Below are 25,963 nucleotides of genomic sequence, written 5' to 3'. Positions count from 1 at the left end.
AGAAAGATCTATGGAACAAGCATTTCGAGAGGGGTGTTACACTTGGAGTAGGTGTTGGCCATGAAGCTGTCTTGGTGGATGCAGAGAGAGCTTGGGAGGAGTCGATCATCCAGTTGAAGGCACTTCAGCGACACTTGGCTCAGTGGACCCAGAGTTGGAAGCAGAGAAAGCGGCACAGGTGGCTATCAAGGTCAGCTTGACTAAGGAGACAGTGTGTTTTGGAAACCAGTTTGGCGCAAGCACAGGATGACTGTGAGAGTGATGTGGCAGATCAATATTGTTGTATTAGTTTGAGTTTTGTTCTGTAGTCGTCAGGAGACGACTTTTCTCTTTGGGGGGGATGATATCGCCGGTAAATATTGTGTAGCCGACGAGTCTCGTTGGGAAGGTTCTTGTATGTAGCCGACGGGTCCCTTCGGGATGGTTCTTCGGAAAGTATTTATACACCCTTCGGGATCATTGTAAATCATCATTCAAGCATAATGTAATGTCTTTGGCATATTCGAATAAAATAAGAAGTTCTGCTATTCATATCTATTGTCTGTGCTTTGATTTCTTTACCCAGTACGGTAAACAGTTACATATGGTGGTTGGTGCTATGGTTGAGAATGAGGGACGTGATGATGTAGTGAACACATTCGTCTAGGATATGAGTGTAGCATGCACAAAGGAGGTGAGAGCATCAATGGAGACAGACTCTCATGGTGATTTGCTTCCTTCTACTGGAAGTGAATCTATTTCTTCTTTTCATATAGCTGGTAGCATTGGACAATTGGCATTGTCACATTTTCAGAGAGATCAATTGTGGATTGCGGGGGAGCAGATTGATGCTTCCACATATAATTTCTACTGTATTGAGTCATTCATGGAGTATTTGCTTGAGAGCTCAGATTTGCGGGAGGTTTCATACAGTATATTTGAGGGTACTCTCATTCGGGGCTCTCATGCTATACGACGATTGGTGAGGAAGATTGTAGAGACCTTCGCTACAATGCTTTCCAATAGGGATTTGGTGGTTGGGTTTGCTGAGAGGGTTGCCTAGGATCCTACTCGACCAATAGTTTGGAGTCAGAGAGTGGAGCCATCTTCTGATTCCCAGTTTGATGATGATGAGATTGAGAGTTTTTATTGGAATTACATTGCGAGGAGTGCTCATCAGTTTTCATTTGACCCACAAGTAGAGGACTTGGTTTTTAGCATTATGGATGGTGATAGAAGGTTTGGTTTTCATTATACTCGCAAAAGGCGTACTTCTTCGCCAAGGGATGGAGATTCTGAGATACAGGGTATTTGGAAACAGTTGGATGTGCTAGTGAATGAGATGAATCAAAACCACAAACAGATGACCCAACTGATTTCGTATTCGAGATTTGAGTAGAGCATGATATCGCTTTTTCAAAGAGCGAAATGTGATGATACAATTGTTACTTCATATTTGCAGGACATTTCTTATGAAACACTGCATGAGTTGGGCACAATTGAGGTGGAATGTGATGAGAATTCATGTCAGGTTAAGTCAGATGATGCAGTTGTTGGCATGAGTTCCTTGGATCATGTATTTGATGACGATGCAACAATAGTGGGAGTAGGAGCATGCGAGGATACTATTATATCAGCAGCCACTTCTGTGTCAGTTGAACCATCGAACAAGGAGTCTAGCAATATGCATGCAGTTGTAGATGTGTGCTCTGATGATAGTACACTTGTTATTGCCGACGAGGTGAGTGATTAGTGACAGAGTCATGTCATATTATCGATGAACAAAGTGTTGATGTTCACTTTATGGACAGTACTATGTTCGACATGGATGCAACATAGTCTTATGACAATCTAATGTTTGAGGTTGATGTTGATCACTCACCTGAGTGGAGTTGGGCTCAGCTTTCACCATCTATAACGATTTAGTTTTGTGTTGCGGCAATTGGTAATGTTATTGTGTCCACAGATTTTGACGTGACTACACCTATTGTTGATACAGTTGGCATGAGTGCATATGGTGCTCCTGTAGCTATGTCTCTTCAAGGGATCGTTGATAAGGATTCCGGTCCAGTATATATTATATGGGTGGGGGCTAGGATGAAGATATTTCTTGTGGGGTTTTGTTCCAGTGATATTCTAACTCCTACATCATTGGCACAGGTTTTGAGTTATATGCTGTAGGTTATGTTGTGGTCCTAATAATATTAGTGGTATGTAGTTGGTTCAATGTTGACAGGGGTGTCACATACTACTTCATTTGGGATCCAGGTGGAGGTTGGAGTTCATTATGTTGCTGGATTGCTTGAGGACAAACAATTTCAAAGAGGGCGGACTGTAATGTTCCTCATATTTTAGCCCCTCAATGGAGTTCTTAGCTTTTCGTTCTCCGAAGGCTAAGTGGAGAAATAAGGAGAAATAAATTAAATTAAAGTCAATAAATAAATAAATCTAAAGGTGACTTTATATTTAATTTATTTTCTAGAAGCACAACTAATTATTGTATTGGAAAGGGGGAAGCTTCTAGAGAGTGCAATTAAATAATATTCTATTTTCCTTTTAGAAGGGTGGAGGAAAAGAATAAATAGAGGTGAGAGCTTCATTGTTAGGCATACGATAATTGTTAATTGCATTTGATATAAACTTGGGAGAATAAACTAAGGGTTTCTAATTTCAGTTAGCCATTGGAGAGTGTCGATTCTTCAGTGTTGCAACCATTTGAGGTGGTGAAATATCCACTGAATTTGGCATTCAGAAGAGCTTCATTTTGGAGTTCTATTTGTGCTTAAATTGGAGAATACATTTATTGCTGGTTGCTACAGTGCCGTGAATAGTACCTACACTACAGTACTTGGCTTGATTATGATTGCAATTTCATCTCCTTCATTGGGCAATTTGTATATTAGGTTCTGCAATCAATTTACATCATTTAAATTGGTCATTTGACATTGTAAAGGTGGCTGTCATAAGTAGTTGTAGATGCACATTTTATCAGATTTATAATGTCATTTCTACTCAGTTTTTTTTGGGGTTGCAAAGCCAAGAGCACTGGAATATTATGTTAAGCATTGAATTAGAAAATATCTCACTAAAAGAGTGATAAGTTGCAGGTCTATATAGTTGACGTAATGTGCATATTTATATCTTCCATTATTGACATAATAGTATGCATGCCAAGTGTTTGACAAAATATCAATTGGCTGTAAGTGCAGATTTTTCATTTAGAATTCATCTATATGCATTTGAAAAGCCAAAAGAGAATTGCATATGCATTTAGTTCATTTCTTAGATATAGTAGTAATCAATTATAGGCTTTTAGATTCCCTTTGATATCATTTCAAGCAAGCATAATCAGTTTGAAACTCAGAAACAACAAGCATAGAGATTGTATTGGAAGTGTTTGACAATTTTCCTTGACCAACAAATCGACAAGTTGAGGTTCGAATTGACAAGGGATATTAAAGTGGTATTAGAGCTTGCTAGCAAAGTGTTTGACAAAATGTCAAACAATTGAATTTGAGAAGGATTTGGTGTTTCATGAAGTTATAACCGGTTGGGGTTATTACATGAGGAAAGCTTTGTGACACCTTCATGATGGTGTACCAGTGCGCATGTGTGTACGATCAGTAAGACACAATTTACAATAAGTTTAACTATGCTGGTATTTAATAGTGCAAAATAGAGCATAGCAGAAAACATAGTTGTACGGCTTTAGAAATGATTTTGGTTTCATAATAATTACTAAGTCATGTTAAGCCGACTATGTGGATATTATTTTATATTATGTCAAGCGTGTGAAGACATGAAATCCGACTGAGCAACAATTTGTGAATGTGCAAGATATAAGTAAAGATCTTATGTTGTGCAGATAAAGTGTGAGTTGCGCAGTGAATGTGTGTGATGCGCAAATATTATGAAAGATGCATGATTAGATGTGACATGCGGACTATTGTGAGAACCGTCTGCGAGCCTTTTGTGATGCGAAATCTAATGTAAGATCAGAGAAAGTGCGAATTACAACAGCAAAACAAGTATTGTATGTATACCTATCTTGTGAAGGAATTCAATTGTATAATTGCATGTTAGGGCAGTGGGCTCTTCTTGCATACATTGTAATTGTTCTACCAACTCCTAATAGGGTTGAGGCTTCTAACAAGGTCTAGTCCTCTAACAAGGACTCGAGATACTATATGTACTTCATAGACTCCTAACAGGGTCAATATCCTTAACCAGATCCTATTGTTTAGTGAATCATCTAGTGGGTATCATCTCCACAGGGGTTTTCCCTTGGCCAGAGTTTGCCTAGTTAACAAATAATGGTGTTATGAGTTCTCTATGTGCATAGTTATATTTACTGTTCAACGTTGTTGGTTTACTTTCATATGCAAGATATAAAGTAATTAACAATATTCAGTTGCGAGCAAAAGTTTGTAATATACTGATTCATCCCCCCCGTTCTCAGTATTATCTATTTCTAACAATTGGTATTAGAGCACAGTTACTTTGAAGAGGCTTAACAACTTAAGTAAGATTTCAGTGAATATGAAACAGTTGAAGAAGAATCTTGAAGAAGCTCTTGAATAGATTGATCTTCTTATTGAAGAGAGAGATAACTTGAAAGATAGATATAAAGATGCAAAAGTTTACATTGGCAAACTGAAAGATGAAATTGATGATCTGAAATCTGGCAAGGAACCATTTGCATAGACTAGTGACAATGATGATATAGAAAATCTTAAGAAAGAGAATGAGATTTTGAAACATGAGTTGAAAATTGTTGAATTGAAGTTGAGTCTTAAGACTAGTGGAATAAGAGTGAACCTGATCTAAAATCTGAGAATGCAGACCTTAGATCCCAGTCGAGTGACATCTGAATTAGATTCTATTAAGATAGAGCATGCAGAGTTGGAAAAATACAACATCATTGTGAAAGGAGAGTTGGCATAAGCTAAACAATAGTTAGAGAAACTTTACACAAATTTTGAGAAAATTGATGAACAAATATTTCATCAAAGACCACCTTATGACAACTCATGCCTTGGATATCTTCTTAGAGAGAAGTCAACAAAGAAAGATGAGATTAGGATGGAACCAGATTCTATAGCAGAAATCCCTAAAGAAAAGTTCAAGTGGTTTGATGAAGTTGAGAAAACTGAATTGCCAGAGAAATTTGATGAACTTAGAACAACAGAGCAAGTTGAAGAACCCAAGCAAGATGATTCATCCAAAGAGGTAAGACATGAATTTAGAGGTAAATGTTTCATATGCAATCAAGTTGGACATATCAAGAGAGATTGTACAGGTAAGTCTTTTAAACCTAGTACTAATTTCTATCGTTATAATTGTCATGGTTATGGACATAAAGCAGTAGATTGTAAGAAACCTAAGTTTGATAGTAATAATGGGAATAGTAGAATGTTTAGGAATACTAACCCTGCAGTTAATGGAAGAGGTAGATCTCAAAGTGGATCTAATGGAGAGAAACAGGATGGTGAGAGAAAGCAATTTGTTTGTTACAAATGTAACAATCCTAGACACATTGCAAGAAATTGCAGAGCACTTGAGAATCAGAATGGAAACAATTAGAGGAGAAATGCACTTGTATGTCAGTTATGCAATAACTTCGGACACACAACAAGATTCTGTAGAATGGATAGACGGAACTTTAATAGGAACCCTAATCACAGAAGGAACAACAATAGGAATGATAGAAGGAATGAAAATGGAGGCAACGACAATCAGAAAGAAGCAGTCAAGGAGCATGTTGAGGAATTCAAAGAAGCATTTGTGAAGGCTTGTAATCCAAAGAGTTCACATACAGTATTGGAAGAGCAATTCTTTGATGCACATGATGGAAAATTGAAGTCACAGATTGTTTGTGGCCAACTTGTTTGAATTAAGCTATTATAGAAGCAGCAGAGCATCAATAGTCAAAATTGATGTTAGAGAGTGAGTGAGAGATTGCGCAGTTAACGGAAGGTAGAAGACAGAGAGAGTTATGGTTCAGTGTGCAAGTCTTGATGTGATCGCAGTAAGCGGGAATTGTAAGATCAAGGTCACTGGTAAACAGGGACAGTATTTTGAGCTTGTGGTAGATACACATTTATTGCACAATGCGATTTGAAATGATTTAAGGATCGCGAACAAGATTTGACCTACCATTTGTTCATGTGAAGTGTCTTGAGTGAATTGAAGAGCGATTTGACAGCAATTGAAGTATGAAGCAAACTTGTGAAGACGAAAGTTGCAGAAGCCCTAAAATCGTGAATTTGAGGTATTTTACGGAGTATTCAATCCAGTTTCTTGAAGTATTTACAATTATAAAGGAATGACTAATCAAAGAGTGTATGATGTTAGTGATAGACCAAGATATGAGTTCAAGAAACATCCATTTGTTTCTTTATTAGATGATCCTGTAGGCGCATTTTCACAAGTGTCGAAAAATGTGTTACATGTAGAAGATATAAGGAGTTATATACATTGCAAAATTGAGAGTATAAGTAATGAGGAGATTCACAAGGACTTAGGACTCGTGTAATAATGACTTATCCCTAAAGTTTGAGTATGTGTACCTTGAAGATTTGAATTTGGTGAAGTATATGTTCTACACATAATTCGACAATCATGAGTAGACTTGAATTATATTGAGTAGAATACATGATGATATGTTTTGGTTAGGTGATGCGCAGATTGTCATTGACAATAACCTAATCCACAAGGTCATAGGATTTAGCAATGAAGGTTGTAATTCTGTTAATGAGAAAAGCATCAGGAAAATAGTGGAGACAAACTTGAAAACCAAGTTTGACGGAAGGAATATGAGGGTTGATCCTATTCAGGATAAAGGAGTCAAATTGTTGACCAAAATCTTAGGTTACAAGTTGAACCTTGGATCAAGGGTAAACTCTGTATCACTTGGATTCCTTCATATAGCATATTTGATGGCTGTTGAAAGGAGAAAAGTAAATTTGTGCGACATTGTCAGAGTGCAGCTACTGGACAATATTGTAAAGATAGATAATCAAAGAACACAGTATTTAGATTTGAGTCCCTACTGACTCATTTGTTCTTCTATGTTACAAAGAAGTTTTTCGAAGTGATAAATTGGGATAGCAATGAGTGTGCAATGAAGATTGTAACTCAAAGCTACAGATCTAAACCTGAAAATGTCAGAGACATTGATATTGACAGGATGATGAACTTTTAGTTGTTAGCCGACTGGATGGTTTCGGTAGTATTTTGCATTCTGTAGTCGACGGTCTGGCGGTGTCCCTGTAGCCGGCGGTCCGGCGGTGTTCCTGTAGCCGACGGTCCGGCGGTAAATAGTTTGTAACAGATAGAATAATTGTGGCCGACAGACTCCTTCGGGAAGGTTTGGCAGTAGTATTTATATCCCGTCTGGGATCATTGTAAATAATCATTCATCTACTATTGCGAATAATAATATAAGTTCTGTTGTTCGTGTTCATTGTTTGTATGCGTTCATTTTCTTTACCTGTACGGTAAACATTAGTCTGAGATGAAATTGAGGTATAGGGTACCTCCATGGTAAATAAATATAAGGATGATTTATGCTTCATGGTGGAAATCGATAAGACCTGCATTGAAGTAGTGATACCTAGAGTGAAGTTCATTGAGCCTATGGGCTATGAGATGAGTGCAAAACTAATTGAAGGGTATGTGCAGATTATACTCGAGTCTAAGCAGGACATAGAATGTCCTAGATGGGAAACATATGATGAAAGATTAAGGATTGTAGAGTCTGAGCTCCATAGCAAGGAGAGCAAGAAGAAAGTAGAGAAAGAAATAGATTCCATCCTTAAGGAATCTGGCATGTCAAGGCAAGAATTCAATGAGTTGAAGGGAATTGTGCTAGAGATGAAGGCCAGTGGGCAGATAGAAGTGTTGGCAGTAACACCTATTGCAATAGCAGGACCTTCAGAAGGTTTAATGGTGGCACAACCATGTGCACAAGCTTGCACCATATGTAGTAGTTGTGCAAGTGCAACCTGTAAGAGCAAGCAAGAAGGCAGTCAAAGGTGGAAGCACCTACAATGCAGAGGAAGTCAGGGAGACTGGTGAAGGTTAATCAAGAACCTACACCTCAAGTGAAGAAAAGAGTAAAGCAGATCAGCAACGGGTGGCAAAAGGAGGAAAACCATGCAAGTGAGCAGTTCTAAAAGCTCAAATGATGATGATGAAGATAAACCTGTTGAGCAAGATGCACAAGAAGCCAAGACAACCACAGGCAAAAAGGCATGGAAGCCAAAGGTAGAGAATTTGAACATGCAGATTATAAATTATGACAATTTTGTTTAGTTGAATAAACTTTATAGCATGTATAGTAGTATGGATAGGAGGCAATTAGAGAATGCTATAATAAGAAATATGATAATGAGAAATAAGAGATTTGATAGCATTTAGAATAAAATTCCTGAAGACCTATACAATAGGTTGATTAATAGGAAGAGAAGATTAGTTGAAGAAGATTTGAATATGAGGATCACATCCATAATTAAGTTATGTGATGTTGCATCAAAAGAGGAATTTGACAAAATTATGAAGGGTATTGAGCCCTTGTTGAGGAACAAAAGAAGAACAATTCTTCTGATGGGAGGCAATTATGAGGAGGTAAGGCAAGAAACATAGGAGGCTAGTGAAATATATGTCCTCAGTACCTAAGGAGAGTGCGGAAGCAAAGGCTGATAGTCCAATATATGTACAGGCAGATACACCTTCCAGTGAAGAGGAAGAGGCAGAAGGGACATAGCAAGCACTATGTCCACCTCACATTGTTATGGGTACTGAATCCATGCAAGTGGATAGTACGCACATAACTATGGATAGAAAGGAGAATCCATTTGTAGTGTATGGGGCAAATATTGTTGGCACTATCACTGCCTATACTAGTTTTGATGAAGAAGAATAGGAGAAGAAGCAGAAAGAAGAAGAGGAGAAAAGAAAGAAGAAGAGGAGAAGAAAAAGGAAGAAGAAGAGGAAAAGAAAAAGATAAAAGAAGAGGAAAAGAAGAAAGAGGGTGAGGAAAAGAAGAAGGTAGACGAGCAGAAGATAAAGACTATTGTATCTTTAGTAGTATTAGCAGCTGAAACATCAACAATAGTACCTATTCCATCTGATGATGAAGATCATAAAGAGCTAATGGGCACTTTGAGCAAATTGTTTGAGAAAAATAAATTTGTAAAGTTTTTGGAGAAGACCTCGCTGAAGTCTTGGAGCACATGTCGAAGACAGTTTCCACAACTGTAGCGAATGCAGACTTGCAAGCCAAGGCAAAAGAGTCGGTGAAGACTTGTGATAGGGAATTCACAACCTTAGCTGAAGTAGCAGCAGCGTAAGCACAAAATAATCATGATGCAGCCCTATTCAACATAGTGTGCACCAATGTGCGCAATGATTTGAAGGCACTTGATGGAAACATCAAGGAATTAAGACAATGTATTGTTGAAGGTAAGAAGTTGTATGGAGTCTGGACAGTGCGCAATGTCTTACACTTATCTGATTTTGATGCAAAGATCAAAGGCCATATGAGTGAGCTTCACTCACTCGCTACAAGATTGCAACAACTTGAGATCAGAATTGAAGATTCTGTGAATGAGATTGAGAAGATCCACAATGCTGTCAGAAGCATTGAATGTGACAAGGAGAAGGTAATAAGAAGATTCTCTAATCTCAAAGAATATGTGGCACCTAAAGTGGTAATTTCGCAGAGGCAATTGGAGGAATGTCTTTCAGCAAAGAATTCCTATGACAAATTCGCCTATACTGACTTGAGCGCAGTTGAAGTGGCATCCTATGCACTTTGCGCACTCATCAATATATCATATACAGTCAAAGGCAACTAGAAGAAGGACTTTGACAGACTGATGATTGATTTTGCAGATTGCATATCCAGAATGACTAGCTGATCAACAATAGGCAGCAAGTTTCGCGATACAGTTTTTGACACCTTTGCCATTGATGTCAAAGGGGGTGTATTGTGTTATTATGTAGAAGAAAATTGTATAGATGTAAATGTATATGTAAGGGGGAGTTTATGTATGTATCAATGTAAAGGAGTGATAAGGAATGTAATATGTATATGTAAGGGGAGCTTATGTATGCATCAATGTAAAGGAGTGATAAGGAATGTAATGATCCATCAAAACATGAATAAAATTGTTATGCTTTGAAGGCAATTTTTGTGTAGTTATTTTATTTTGTTTTTGTTATGTATGACATCATTTTGGGACTTAGCCAATTTTCCCAAATGTTGTCATCAATGCCAAAGGGGGAGATTGTTGGCAATGTGGTCAGATCGATGTCTCAATGGTTGTCATTTATGGCAACATATACTTAGCATTTCATTTATGCATTCAGAGATAAAAAATTGTCTAAGTATTAGACAGTTTGCAATAGTATAGTGAACATTAACCGTACAGACGATGTGCAGTTGAGGAAAGCTTTGTGACACCTTCATGATGATGTGTACTAGTGCGCATGTGTGTACGGTCAGTACGACACAAGTTATAGTAAGTTTAACTGTGCTAGTATTTAACAGTGCAGAACAGAGATAGTAGAAAACAGAGTTGTACAGGTTTAAGAATTATTTTGGTTTCATAATAATTACTAAGTCATGTTAAGCCGATTATGTGGATATTATTTTATATTATGTTAAGCGTGTGAAGACCTGGAAGTCGACTGAGCAACAATTTGTGAATGCGCAAGATATAAGTAAAGATCTTATGTTGCATAGATGAAGTGTGAGTTACGTAGTGAATGTGTGTGATGCGCAGATATTGTAGAAGTTGCGTGATTATATGTGACATGCGAACTATTGTGAGAACCGTCTTTGAGCCTTATGTGATGCGAAATTTGATGTAAGATCAGAGAAAGTACGAGTTACAGAAACAAAGCAAGTATTGTATGTGTACCTATCTTGTAAAGGAATTGAATTGTATTATTGCATGTTAGGGTAGTGGGCTCTTCTTGCATACATTGTAATTGTTCTACCAACTTCTAACAGGGTTGTAGCAACTCCTAACATGTCTGATACTTCTAACAAGGCCTAGTCTTCTAACAAGGACTTGAGACACTATATGTACTTCATAGACTCTTAATAGGGTCAATATCCTTAATGGGATCCTATTGTTTAGTGAATCCTTTAGTGGGTATCATCCCCATTGGGGTTTTCCCTAGTTAACAAATAATGGTATTATGAGTTGTCTATGTGCATGGTTATATTTACTATTCAACATTGTTGGTTTCCTTTCATATGCAAGACATAAAGTAATTAACAATATTCAGTTGTGGGCAAAAGTCTGTAATATGCTGATTCACCCCTTCCCCCCTCTCAGTGTAATCTATTTCTAACAATAACTTGCAACAAACATACCTCAAACACTTTGTTAAGCAAGAATGGAATGAGTAGCACATCTTAAGAAAGTAAAATGCTTCTGGTCCAAATATAGTCACAAAATATACAAGGTTATGCTGAATTGCTGATTCCTGAAAATCTGACTAATGTTGAAATTTCCCAAAACTTCCAAAATCTAAAATATTTATTTTAACTCCTATGAGGCTGAAACCTATCTCAAAAGGTGCAGGATGTATAACATAAACTGTAACTTAAAGTATGCACTTATACTTAAATATTCATTTTATGCTTTACTCTAAGGCTGAAATCAAACTTTGGACTTCGGATTTCACCTATTTGACAAAGTTAACACCACTGCACATTTGTTTCTTATAATCGTGCATATGTTCATTTTTGTTGCACTTTTGTTCAACTTTCCAAAACTGCGCATTTACTAAGTAGTCATGTGCTTTGTGCATTATATCCGTGCATCTATTCCTTAATGATACGTTTTTGTTTTCTAAAGCTGTGCATTTGTGCAAATAGGATGACACCTACGCCGATTAATTGGGTTTGCACAAGGCTGCACATAGTTCAGTATACTTGTACATTTGTACCAAATAGAAATAAAAAATACATATAATAGAATGACAAAGTTTTAAATTTCCAGATTGAGATTAGGCTTGGGCAAGGGTTCCTGTGCCACATTTGGAATAGTATCCAATCAATGACCCCCTCCATGCTCCATTCCAGTGGAGAATTCAAGCTTTATCATCCTGGGCAACCCACACACAGATGTATGCTTACACATTCGTAAGAAAACATAAATATATAGCATATTTTCTTTCCAAACACACTCATGGATATATGCTCACAAATTCAAAACATGGATTAAATCCACATCCCATAAGCAGAGAGCCAGAAAGGAAATTATATACTTATAATTTTTGAAATCTTATTTCTTTTGTCTTTCTACCTCCTTTAAATTTGCATATAAAAATAAGAAAGGAGTTTTAGTGCCTTGTTGTTGTTGTTTGAGAGTTTGTATTGCAGAGGCTTGCAGAGTCTTCTAGTCTTCCTTATAACAACTTGCTTCCTCCTCAGGTCTCTTGCAAATTCTTCCATGAATTTTTCCTCTATTGAATTCTCCCTAAATTTTGCTAAAATTTTCTTCAGAAATTTAATGTAGTAAATCTATTGATTCCATTCTTCATGTTCCTTCCCCAAACTCCTGGGAATGCCTTGAATTTATAAGGTGCAAAATGGTTGCAGCCATTGCAATCGACACCCCTATAGTTCAATTAATAAAATCAAACCTTTTATTTATTTATTGTTATATTTTGTTTCAAATGTTAACTAGTTTCTGGGTTACCTACCATGTCATGAAGTCTCTATCCAACGGTCAAGTCATTCCTCCTTCATCCAAGAGGTCAAGGGTTGAAATATCTGGATCTTTTGCTACTCTTCATTTGTCATCTTGTTCCTTATTTTCCAGCTTATACTTCATGTCTCTTACTAAGGTTCTCAAAGTGTGTGAGTGGTGAGATGGTGGATAGTGGGTTTAGTAGGTGGGAGGTCAAGTGTTCGAGTCTCAAAGAATGTTTTATTGTAACTATTTTGTTCTTTTCTCTTTATTTCATTTGTCTTTTTTATTTCCTCTTAATTATTATTATTTTTGTCTATTTTTATTTTACTTTGTTTATTCACAGGGACTCTTTAATTAAACTAAGACATGCAAGCCATTGTATCTATACTATTGCCACTTACACAAATAATAAATGTATATTTGTTTGGGCATATATGTGTGCACCTATACATACTCAAATAAGTATACCTGATTAACCAACACAGATATCATGAAACCAATATCACAACTAATCATAAATCATAAATGAAAATATCAACTTTATCGAAACATCAAATGTAAGATAATAACCCAAAAGTCCCCCAAATCGGATAGCTAACTCTTTAATAAGGAATTCTAGGCTTAGGGTGCCTATATGGATCATGGTTCCATTCCCTTTTACAACAGCTGGTTTGATAATTCTGAGGCACACTCATACCAATGTAGCTAAATGGAGTCGATGCCTGGTGCTTGCATGACCGACCGACAAGATACAACATACATACATGCATACATATATGTGTGTGTGTGTATAAACAATGACAAACAAGGAAGGAGGAGTCTGACATCATGTAGATCTTTGAAAGAAGTGACTACGACTACTTCCCTCATTTGGAAGACAAACCAGGTAGAGTAAACATACACACACACATAAAGCACAATGGGTTAACATATAACCAAATCGTAATCATTAACTAAAATGTAATGCCCCCATTTTTAGTAGGTTCCTGTAGTTGGCCAAGTTAGTTCACCATTGCGACCCTCGTGAGCTGACAGTGGGATTTGAGGGTCTCAATTGTTTGGTTATAGGCTTTCCAACAACCTATGGTGTATTTTGGCTCTGTTTGAGGGACTTACTATTTATAGTAAGTCAATCTGTTGGTTTCGATGAGCTTAGTTGAGTTAGAGGAGTTGGAGGATGCTCTCAATTTTTATTTCGGGCTTCCAGTTTGAGCTCCAAGAATCTTGGAGGGAGCGCCTATTTATAGTAAGTCACCTTGTCAGGTTCATTCATCATCTTTCATCATCGGGATCACTTTGGTGTTGTCAGGTTTATATTCTGATGCCTCTTTAGTTGTTTTCGCAAGACGGGTGAATTATTATTATTCATATAAATACGTTAAGGTTGCTATTTTTGATTGTGTTGTTGGTTGGTCACCTCAGTATCATAGCTTGTTGGAACTGGGACGAAAAGTTTTAAATTATGGGAACAAGAAACAGTGGCCTTACACATCAAAATTTTAAGTTATGATTGAAAAGGTCATTTTCGAAGCCAAAAACAATTAATAAATCAGATTATAATGGCACTTTATTATATTTTAATGTTGTGTGTGGGAAGCTTCATAAGTGAAGTTCATTTGGGAAACTTTATGCCATTTGGAGATTATAAATGAGCCCATTTGACGAGTAAAACATTCAATTATTTGATTATCTTATTTTGCTCATGTTGTCTTTGTGACATTTCTGACTTTGAAGTTTGTGCCCTTGCTGAAGTATAAGGGTTTGGAACCTATTGCCGAAGTATTGTAGATTTAATTTTGGGAATCCACAGCTGAGGTATTGTGGACTTTTGAGTTTTACTATCGTCTCCTCTTTCTGTATTAATTGTGGCTGAGGAGCATTTATACAATTGAATATTATAATTTCTCTGTTGTTGCACAAGGGTTTAGTCTGTAGATTGGAGTTTGGTAATTTTGGATATCCTAGGTTGTTTGATTTACATCAGAATTAGTGTGTTGGATTTACAGCTTGAATGCCAAGGGTTCTTGTATTTGGTGTGATTTCTATATCAGTTTTGGGCAGCATTTGTAAGGGTAGAATGTGAATGCCAGATTGATATTGGACCAGGCAGCTTCCAGTTTGACTTTGCAATTACATTCTACAACAAAGACTAGGTTCTTAATTTGTAAAATTCAGTTTATATTACATAGTTTGAAAGTAACTGGCTTCAAATTCTGATTTATAGCAATCAGCCAACAATTAAATTTCCTTTTCATTATATTGCTATATGGTTTGTTGATGAATGAATTCAGAGGCTGGTGTGAATCATTTTAGAATTGTTTATTGGCGTTTGGTATTTATTTATGCAAAACTTATAAAACCAAAATTAAATAAATTTGTGATCAGTTTGTTGTACATCCCGATATTGTGTTTGAAAATTTAAGACATCATATATTCAGTGGTAATTGGGTTGCTTGCCAAGTGTTTGACAAAATGCCAAACAATCGAAATGTGAAAGAAATTGATGCTTGATTTAGCTATAACCAGAAAGGGTTATTACATAAAATAAACGATATATCCAACCAAGGTATTGAAAGCATGGTATTGAATAGAATTCTAAACAACATATAAAGCGCGCACACACACACACACACACATAAATGATATATCCAACTAAGGTATTGAAAGCATGATACTGAATTAGAATTGTAAACAGCATATAAAGCATGATCCAAGGTACAAATGAAACAATATAATTAAATCACATACTTAATCTCCTAAGAACACTATATAGAACATGATCAAATGCAAAGAAATCTCTAACATTGTAAGCAAGCTTCAAGTAGTGTTGCAAGGATGTGCAAGGATAGACATGGTTCTACACTTTTTAACATATAAGAGTCTAGTTAATTCAATTTCCCTTAGAAGGTTGCCTAGTAGATAGGCATCATTGTGCTTGTATGTTCTAAATAGTAATACTTAGTCGAATGTTATTTCATAGTTTTTACCTAAGCAAATATTTGTCAAGTTGTGAAATCAAGGAGTATTAGAAGTAACCTTGTCTTTCAACATAGCCCAAGTATACTTACCCTATCTTCAAACTCTATTGATACTTGTTAGGGTTAGAGGGGTATTACAACAATAATTACCAAGATTAATTTGAGACCAATGCCCAAGATTGTTCCAACATAGCCCTAATTTAACCACCAACTACAAGCATTAGATGGTATCCAATTATAGTAAGGCAGTTATACATGGGCGAATAAGAAAATTACCCTGCTTTGATGGGCCACTATGAAAATTCGGTATAAGCATTAAATGCATTCCGCATGTACACTTGGAATAACTTGATTGGATAAACTTGGGCACATGAAATCAAAATCTTTTGATTAGTTGAAGGTGAGTGAGTGCTACCTCAGCATGTTTATCTTGCACTCTCCATCAATTTATTGTAATGAAGAGATATCTCTTGAATCTTGATACTCAACATTATCCAGCCTTCAATTAATTGTGATGGCTCATATTTCCCAAATTGCTTCATCTTCGTGAATTTTCTCCATCTTTTGAAGCTCTTCAGTCTGGATTGCTTGAATTTTATTTTGGCTTGATTTTCTAGAAGCAATAAGGTCCTTCATGTTGTTGGATCATTCTAATTGATTTTGGATTTTGGAAGGAAATTCAAGATGGTGATAAAATTCTGCATTTTGAAAACTTTGAGCTTATTCTCCTCGTGCAATTGGTTCTTTGAATTTCATCTTGATAACTTGAACTTGAACCTGGATTGAATTGTTTGCTCATGAAATTCCCAACCTCAAACATCTTCTGGCCATACTTGTTTAATCAATCCCCATGTTATACTTGCATTGTTGAAGTCCTGAGCCTTTGCACTTTGCAATTCTGCTTCCATCTCTCATATGAATCCTTCCTCCATTACACCTTACAAAACAAGAAAGAGACTTGTGTTAGGTTCGCAAAATGATAAATATGAACAAAATTAAAATATTTTCACTGATAAATAACTAGCATTTTGAAGGAATTCTTCTTGTTCATATTAAACAATTCATAACACCTGATGTCAAATTCTGATTTCCCATTCAATTCTTCCTTTAGAACACCCAGAAAGCTGCTTGGTTCGATGATTCTATCCTTTCAACTTAATTCCCAAGTCATATTTGGTTCAAGTGGTTGTGTAATCCAAGTTTCCAAAGGTTTCTATGTTCTGATTCCTATTTTACCACTCTAAACTATCTGCTACACTCTTAGAAAACTGTTTGATTTTCCATGGCTTATAAATGAGAATCTCCATCTTTCTTTATATGCTTCAACTCAATGGCGGTGATTATTTGCAAGGGACGACATGTTTTTGTAATCAATTTAGACAATTTCTTGTGGCCGACCTAGCTATGAGCCATGGGTGGAAGTTTGATGATTGTCGGAAATCAAGCACAAGTTAAGGTTGGATTTTTCATATGTTTTGTAATCATCTCGAAACAAAGGGGCGTAATTCTAATCTCTCTTGGAAATTCACTTAACCCTTGGGCGGAGATTTGCTGATGCATGGAATTTTGCATATCCCATCAGTGTAAATTTCAAGTTGCTTGGAATTCAACTTCATAAAGGGAGTAGAATTCTTATAGTGATGGAAAATTAGCTCTAAAAGGGGGCAGAAGTTGCAAGTCTATGGAATTTTAGTTCCAACACTGGTTGGATTCTGACCTGGTGTAGGAATGCCTTCTTAACACCTTTCAGCACTTTGCTAAGTCTTGTCATTTCACAACTTCTATTTGTCTTCATACTTGTTCAACTCTTGTCATGCTTTTGCCAATTGATTTCTTTATGGTTTTCAAGTTGCTTATTTCAAATCTGATTGCATAAGTTAAAAACTTTCATGTCATCATGATCTTATTTTGTTCCTGATTTACATTTCATATTTCCAACATGCCACCTTGCTCTTGGATTTAATTTTGACTTGCATCATTGGCTGATTGGTTTGACGTCCATCTTGAAATTCCCTCTCCCCCCTTGTGCAGAACTTGGGGGTGGTTTGGAACTGAATGAACCTATGGTTGGATTCTGACCAGGGCTTTTGAAAATGTTCCTTGGAACTCCTCTTTCTGGATCTTAATAAAACCCTGCTAAGCCTTGTTTCACTCTTTGTTTACACATTGCTTGATCAAAATTTCAACTTCATTTCACCAGGTTTACAATTTTCTTTCAAATCTGAACTTAGACTACAAACCAGGCCCACTTCTTGACCTGAGTTTAGCTAAGATCATGACAACACTTGAGAATTGAAATCATTTTGTGAATCATAACTTGGCCAAGGGTTTGGATCACTCAAATAAGAAGAAATTCCACTCAAAGGCCAATCAAGATTCTCCCCAAGAGTTGGAACCTCACTTGACAACGTTATTCCCTCTGTAGTTCAATCTCACAATTAGACAAGGACATGCATCTAGAATGCTACTGAACTAGAACCAAACTAAGACAGACTACTACACCACAAAGCAAGAAATGGGAACCCCCATTTGCAATGGGGCATGCTTATTTTACAACAAAACACTACCCTATGGGTTTATGTTGCTATCATCCTCCTCACCTTCAAATCAGCAATTAGGGTATGGAATAAATTTATCCTAGCTAGGCATATTCTTGGTGAAGTGGCTCATTGATCTCTTTTTATAATTTGAATAAGTGTTTTTATAAGAATTAAAATGGAATCAATGGGGAAACAATAATCCTTAATCCACCCCATAGGACTTTGAAATTATTATTTTAGCACTAAACACTGAATAGCTATCCTAATATTCAAACTTGACTAGTGTTGAAGTAGTATTTTTAATTTTTATGGTGGTTTTGTTTATTAAATGATGCTATGTGGTATTCTGAACTTAATTCCTACTTTAGGCTACAAATATTGATATATATTTGTTTTCTATATCTTTTAGACTTTTTGTATGCACAAACTTGAAACAAATGCAATCAGAGATATGTTTTGCCAAACATGCAGACCAAACCCATGAACCCAAACACAAGCCTAAATCAGCTACCTAGATTTAAGTAAATGCACATGCACTATCCACAGTATGGGTAGAATTTGATAAATTAGAGCTCCTTTCTTTGACCTTTACTATTCTAAGATAGGAAAGAGTGACCATTGGACAAGCAATAGGTGTATTGTCCACCATCTTTTCTTCTTCTCTGTTAGATTTCTTTTAGTTTGGTGGTTTTAAACTTAGCTCTGCCCAACTCAATCTTTCTGTGCTGCTTTCCAAAGATTTAATCAAATTTTTTGATTTCCTTCTTTAGTATGTACTGATAGTTTCAATAGACATGCTATGCTCTATCTGCTTCTTTTGGCTGTCTGCAATCTTTTTGCATTTGCACTATTGTGCTGGATGGTCTCATTCTTTCTCTTTGGAAATCTTATAGAAAACTGGTTGAATGTGTGCGAAAATTCCTTGAAATAGTATATCAGGATGAAGTAGTGTCATGTCGCCGTCCTGAAGTAAGAGTTAATAATAATAATGAAAAAATTAAATTAATTTAAATCCAATAAATAATAAAATATAAGCACAGTATAACAAAATATAGAATGAATTTAATTATAATTACAGTTAAATAATAAAATGTTTACTAATAAATAAAATAGAATATATATACAATAAACAATATAAACATCAAACATTACTACATAGTGGAACTATTGATTGATGGCAGGGCACATAATCAGTCATAAGGTGAGTATGAATACAGACAAACATACGAGGAAACCCACGTCAAGGAATGTGCTCACAAATCAAACAGCTCCAATTTGGCAAAGAATAACAATTGAAATCTCCAGTAAATAAATAACTACCGCTAGGGAATTATTGTCAGCAATCAATGAGAGGAGTAAATAATATGATCGCTCCTTCAGGACATCGATTACATTGAATTGATGAAGACTCATGTGCTAACACCACTAGTCTTAATCATAAGGAACATTGATATGGGCAAAGCACAATGAGTATCTGCAATCACAGATTATAATAATAAAGAAAGATGATTAAAAGAATTAAGTAATTGCAGGATATGACATATCCCTCATAACAATTAAGCTGGGTTGCAGAAATTGGTCTAAGGGAAACTAAATGAATGATAAGTATGAACTGTCAAGCATTAATGTGAAGACAATGACTAGATTAATCATTGGTTATAAAGACAGATAATCGATTATATATCAATGATGGGATTAACATTATTATAAATGCAGCAGTTAAGAAAGAAGGTGTTTATGAATAGACATAAGTCACATCCTTTGCAACACGACTCATCCTTTCAAATACAAGATATAAAATGGCAATCATTATCCTTCATCAGAAAGGAGGGGGAAATCAGAATACAATCTATGCCATGAACCGGGGATCGATAAGGATGAATATGAAGGGAATCAATCCTTTGTAAATGGCTAGTTATTATGAGGCAGTCCAAACACTGCTGTAAGTTTATACAAGTCTGAGATTATATGGTACAATGATACAATCGAATACTGGAGGACCATCAAAGAAGATGTAATATAAAATATATCCTTTTGGATCATATCAAATGGAAGAAGAGACAAAGGATTAGAGAATGGTTTTTTATGATGGATTGGACTTATATATCTGATCAATACTAATCTAAAGAACTTCATACTTTGATATTAGAACGAACAAGGAACTTATATATATGATCTGAAATATACTCTGTAATATTAGTCAACTAATATTATTTATGATAGTTAATTCAGAATCTATATATTGCTGAGAAGATAGTTAGAACAAATAGAGAAATATAAGGACTAATAGACAATTAGATATATATCTATGTATATCCATAATCGAAACCTGTTTCTATGTTAGTACCTAGGAATGGAAGGACAGAGGTGTTTCCAAGGAGGGGCCTGTCTAAATTTGGCCAATAGGTTGATTCCCAAGATAGGGTAGGGATCAACATCCCTCTAAAACCTTGAGGGCATTGTCTTAAGATGGGATAAGGGCTTGGATCTGTAAACTTTGAGGGAGCCTATTGTGTTTGGTCTCTAAGTTCTTTGGTTACATATTCTCGTCCTTCTCGAGCTGAAGTAGCAATAGGGTCAGCATGGACATTAAAGAATAGAAAAGGCTAACTAATATGTTTGAGAAATGAATAATCCTGCCTTACTTTGTATTAGAAAATATCACAGATTTCAATCACTGTATCTTCGTCAATACTGCTTAGTCCACAAGCATATTAAATATGGATTGATTCTGGTCGTAACAGGCCCAAGCCTAGTAAGGGACATTACAAATTGCCATTGAAAAGTGCAATTTAAACCCTAATTGGAAATGTTAGGGTAAATCAAATAAAGTCCTGACTCCCAATAGGGGACATTACAAGTAATGTATTTTTTAACTTAGCTCACAAATTGTCGTGTTGGGTTAAGTCATTATCTCAATTTGGTATATGTTTTTTTAACTTGGCGAAGTTCCATATGGGAGTTCTATTGCAAACAACTAGCTTTAAGGAGCTCTTACATTCTTCTCGCTCCTCTACATATGTTTGATTTTTAGTTATTTGTGTTACCTAATTCATCACTAAAAGGGCTGAAATAGTAATTTGCGACTGTTGATTTTGAAGATCCAAGTCACACTAATTCATGTATTTACTTTATCTGCATTTGTTAGCGCACTATTCTCTTTCTGATCTTTGTTTTCTCTTCGGTACAATGCATATAAGTCTTGATCTTTTGGTACTTCTGTAGGACTTACTTTCCTCTCACTAAATGCATATGATTTTTTAGCTTGATCGCTATTGCATGTTTCTTTTGGTACACCATTAATCCAGCTGCTGAGTTTCCTTTAATACATGTACTAGACCAGTTGCTGATGTCTGTTTCACTGTTTTCCTGTTCAATAATATTGAAATTCCATCAAACTTATTTGTCAATTGCTCTGCAAGCTTGAGTGTGTTCTGGATCATATTTTTGGTAATGTAGAGATCAAAATTATTATAGCAGTCTCAAAACTATTCAATCGCAGGGGTTTTTATCTGTTGAGCAAGTAAAGCATTTAATATGTGGGAAGTTTTAAATCAGTTCTATACTTTTATAATGATAGCTGAAGTATTATTTTGGAAATTTTAAAATTTATGAAGAGCTCTCACAAATGTTTATATCTTTTTCTACAATAATTCAACTTTGTTTTACTGTTGGAATGCAAAATTTTATTATAATTATACAATATCTTTTGAACTGATTCAGTGACGAAGCAAAAATTAAGAAAGCGTACATTTAAAGCTTTGCCTTTCATCATTTGAGTGCTCTTTGTAATACACAACTGGGATTCCTTTTATCTTACCTTGAATAGATATGTGAAAAGCAATTGATGTAAAGGGGATGGAGAAGGAATTTTTTTAATTGTCTTACACAGAAACATTCTTTGCATTATCCGTTTGAAAAGAGTTGATAGAAATATGAGACAAATGCATATTATGCTTGTTAGTTCCAAGTTTTGCAAATTTGATAGTTTTTACAACAGTAGGGATAAAGTTATAGGTTTGAATTATAAGATGGTTTTATTTTAAATATATTTTCTGATTGTTGGTGATTTGTGATGGTGTTATTGTTGGCGGCTTTCTGCACGTGCGGGGAAAATTTCAGAGAAAAAGTGATGAGTAAGTTGGCATCTACCTTGTTGTTTACTAGGCTAAATCAATTGCATAATGTAAGAGAGACCTAGATATTTAAATTTGATTACAGAATTCTCTTTGAGATAAATTGTGTGTTTGCAGCCTCATATTTGTGCAAGGAACAAGTTTTCATTCATCAACATATGCATACAATTCCGTACACAAGATTCCTCTATGCCAAGACAATGAACATATCTCCTTAGTATCTAGATTATAGATGATATATGCCGACCCAAAGATTGCTTACTGTGAATACTGAAGATGATAAGCTCTTAGTGAGCTGACATGATCATTATACAAAGATAATACAATGCTGCCCTTGTCTAGGAATCTTTTACTAAAATAGTGAAATTCTATTGGTTTACTGTTCACTTGAAAAACTTTGCAAACTGACTTTCATACCCTTGGGTATGTGATGTCCCCATCCTTAAACCAATAATATAAAAGTAATTTAAGTTCTTTTCAGGTAAAGGAGTGGCAGTCCTAACACCTTTAGCCAATTAGAGGTTAGCAAAAGTAGATAGACATAGGCAAGTCACAGTAAGAAGTTAATGTACATAAGGTAAAAGATCTTTGGAAAATTGTGAAGTCTTATGAATAAGACAATTTTGTTAGTTACATTAGGAGGAATAAGGATTTGTCCAAGATGATGTTTACCTTTCCAAGAATGATAGTGTGCAACATGTCAACCATACCAATTATGCATCTTTACTGATAGACAATCCATGGAAGAGCTACAAGTAATCAACACTATCATCAGCACCTTCAAAGAGATCACCATATTGTAGATCAATTGATCAGATCTATGCAAGAAAAGTGATAATTAAGATTAGAAGCATTGATTAATGAATACAGTAACTCAGTTTGAGCAGAATCTATATCAATGAAAAGAAGACTGATCAAAACAAGTATAATCGCCAAGCATCAAAGGGAAGACAATACTGATAATGTTGTATTGATCAGTGACAATATCAATCAAAGATATCAATCATCATGTACAGACAGGATAACTGATCGAGAGGTGGTAAGCAAAGAGTAAGACATTGATTGAAACAAGCACGAAGGAAGTTCACAGAGGCATTGATGATTGATAAGGAACAGAAAACATTAATTTTAGTAAACAGATCAACTAAGGATAAGGAGAATCTACATCGACAATCAAGAAGGAAGAATACTACACAAAGATATGTATAGTTGCCAAGCATTGAAGAATATCAATAGCAAAATCAATAAATGGTGAAGATCTCCAATAATCAATGACAGCAACTAATATCGGTCATCAGTTGTAACAATATTTCAAAGATTGAATATGATTATAATTGTATACGACATGAATCGATGACAATAGAAGATCTCACATTAATTGATAATGTTTGGATCAATATCTAAATAGCATTAATTATCAATTATTATTTACAATCAATATCATAAGGAAAAACATGTCATGATCGATACGAATAACAGTGACAATGTTATTGATAATTAGATAATCTATGTTAAGATCAATGATTATGATTAAATTGTGAAGAGACACAATGTTAACCAATGATCGGAGGTTACAAGTGGGAGATTAATCTTAATGAAGAGGCACGATTAAGACAGTGATCTACAAGAAAATTAAATTGATTATACATCATATGTTTATGCAAACCAATCGGGACTATAGCAATTAGTCATTGTTATGAAGGAAGGTGATTTCAAAGAGACATGAGACATGTCCTATCCAACGTGAGTTATCATCAAATTTGAAAACTTATATCTTTTTAATCCCTTTGTGGATCTGCTCAATTGAGCAATTGCCTACTTGACATTAACAGTTGCATACTTACAAAAGAAGATCAGAGACAGCACCTTGTTGCAAGAATTATTTGACCATATTAGACAAAGCAGCATTTTTCAGAATTGCATAAATCTAGTGGCATATTAGACACATCAATTATTGCTATAAGTATAACAATCATATGAATTGAAAGATTGAACTAGAAACAGCAATTCAATTGCTATAAGTGATTTTAACCTGTATCATAGCATATCCCCCTTGTCAAATCAGAGAAGCTATCAAGATCATCTTGCATATTCAGTCAGTCATAACAGATATAGCTGTGGTCATTGCACTGAGTGCAAGTACATAGATTAATTCTCTTGGTATATTTCTAATTGTTCAATCTGAAATAGCAGTGATATTGATAGAAAGTTGGAAACAATTGTCCTATAAGTACTTAATATACATATATATTGGAATAGCATTGCCATTATCTATTGCGTAAGTTGTAAGCGATGTCATACATCATAGTACAAGACTAGATAATTTGAGGTAATTATCCTGAATTCCCAAGTTATCCTAAAAGGGACATTACAAGGTGTTAGTGTTAATTACGTATCCTCTCTCTGATGCTCAAAGTTTTGGGATTTAGTTTTAGGGAGCCATAACACTATCCTTATCTGAATTTATAATAATTATCATCTGTTTGTTATTTTTTCTTGCCATAAAATATGGAACCAGCAGTCATTAAATATGATTTTGTTGTTGTTTGGCATGCTTTAAAAGATAATTGATGTGAAATAAATGACATGGACGTTACTGTTGCCTTGTAGCTTTATCCTTTTTCCTTGCCCAAGTTTCTTTTATCTCTAAAGTCAAGTTTCATGGATGAATGGAATTCAGGCTCTATGTATGCTAATTGAGGAAAGTGCATAGGCATTATTTAAAGTGTACTTGTGATATCAGAAACTATAGGAATTCTAAAGAGTATTTGGAATGCATAAAGAAGTGGCAATAAGATGTAAGAGGGGTAATGATTATATTGTATATATTTTCAGCTGATAGACTTTGCATGTCACATATAGTGTTTTCAATTAAATTGCCTATCTTTATTGAAATCATTTTGTTTACATTGCTAGCTATTTGCTTGAGTTCGATGATGATGAAGAAGATGGAGTTGACGGTCTTCCAAAAAGGCCTGTTCCATTCTATTATGTTGTACAGCTTCCTGAAGGCCATCGCCAGTGATGCACATCAGACAGCATCTGAAGATGTATGCTCACTGTTATGTATGCTATTTATAAGAATATATGTAAAAAATCAAACTGCTCGGGGCTTAACAATATTTGTCCCGGGTTTGCCCCGGGACCATGTAAAGTGGATGGCCAATAGTTTGTAGGTGTAACATAGGTCATCCGTTCATGTTTTATGGAGTCCCTTAGATGTCACATATAATGGTATACCTCCAAGAAACAGAGTTTTCCAGTGCCATGGGATCCCAGCATGTAAGAAGGGTCCCTCTTCTCCGCCATTTCAAGTATTGAGCAAGCTTTGGCAAACAGAGATATTATTTCTTCAATTATTTATGAATTGAGATATTTGTCAATAATGTGTTTAATTGTGTACATATGTGAAATGCATTTAGTAATTGTACTATCAGTGCTTCAAACATGAAATCTGATTCTTATTTAGTTCATTGTATCTTAGGTTTCTGTTACTTTTTCTGCTGGAATTTCTCGCCCCTTTATGGGTCCACACCTGTTTCAGGCTGCCTTCTTGCTTGAACAAGATTTTTCTTATGGTTCTCCTTTAGCATAATATAGTTCTCTTTTAGTTT

General features: G+C 35.4%; 1 protein-coding gene across 6 annotated transcripts in view; it reads left to right on the top strand.

The window, feature by feature from the left end:
* Positions 1-25,735, top strand: part of LOC149580066 (SAGA-associated factor 29 homolog A-like) — a 90,412-nt gene extending 64,677 nt beyond the window's left edge. For 4 of the 6 annotated variants that reach the window (XM_089788893.1, XM_089788884.1, XM_089788876.1 and 1 more), the window contains exon 8: positions 25,266-25,735. In XM_089788893.1, the coding sequence (XP_089645019.1) occupies positions 25,266-25,277 (12 nt within the window). In that variant the 3' untranslated portion in view covers positions 25,278-25,735. Of the gene's footprint in view, positions 1-22,335; positions 22,350-25,265 lie in introns of all 6 variants that reach the window. The other 2 variants (XM_089788857.1, XM_089788849.1) reach the window with 1 other exon arrangement.
* Positions 25,736-25,963: the final 228 nt, after the last annotated feature.

The sequence above is a fragment of the Cupressus sempervirens genome, chromosome 1 (assembly GCF_028749045.1).
Source record: "Cupressus sempervirens isolate cs-2001-9-10 chromosome 1, ASM2874904v1, whole genome shotgun sequence".
In the NCBI taxonomy this organism is placed as follows: Eukaryota; Viridiplantae; Streptophyta; class Pinopsida; order Cupressales; family Cupressaceae; genus Cupressus; species Cupressus sempervirens.
The sequence above is the reverse complement of the archived record's forward strand: the minus strand, read 5'-3'. Positions and strand labels throughout refer to the sequence as shown.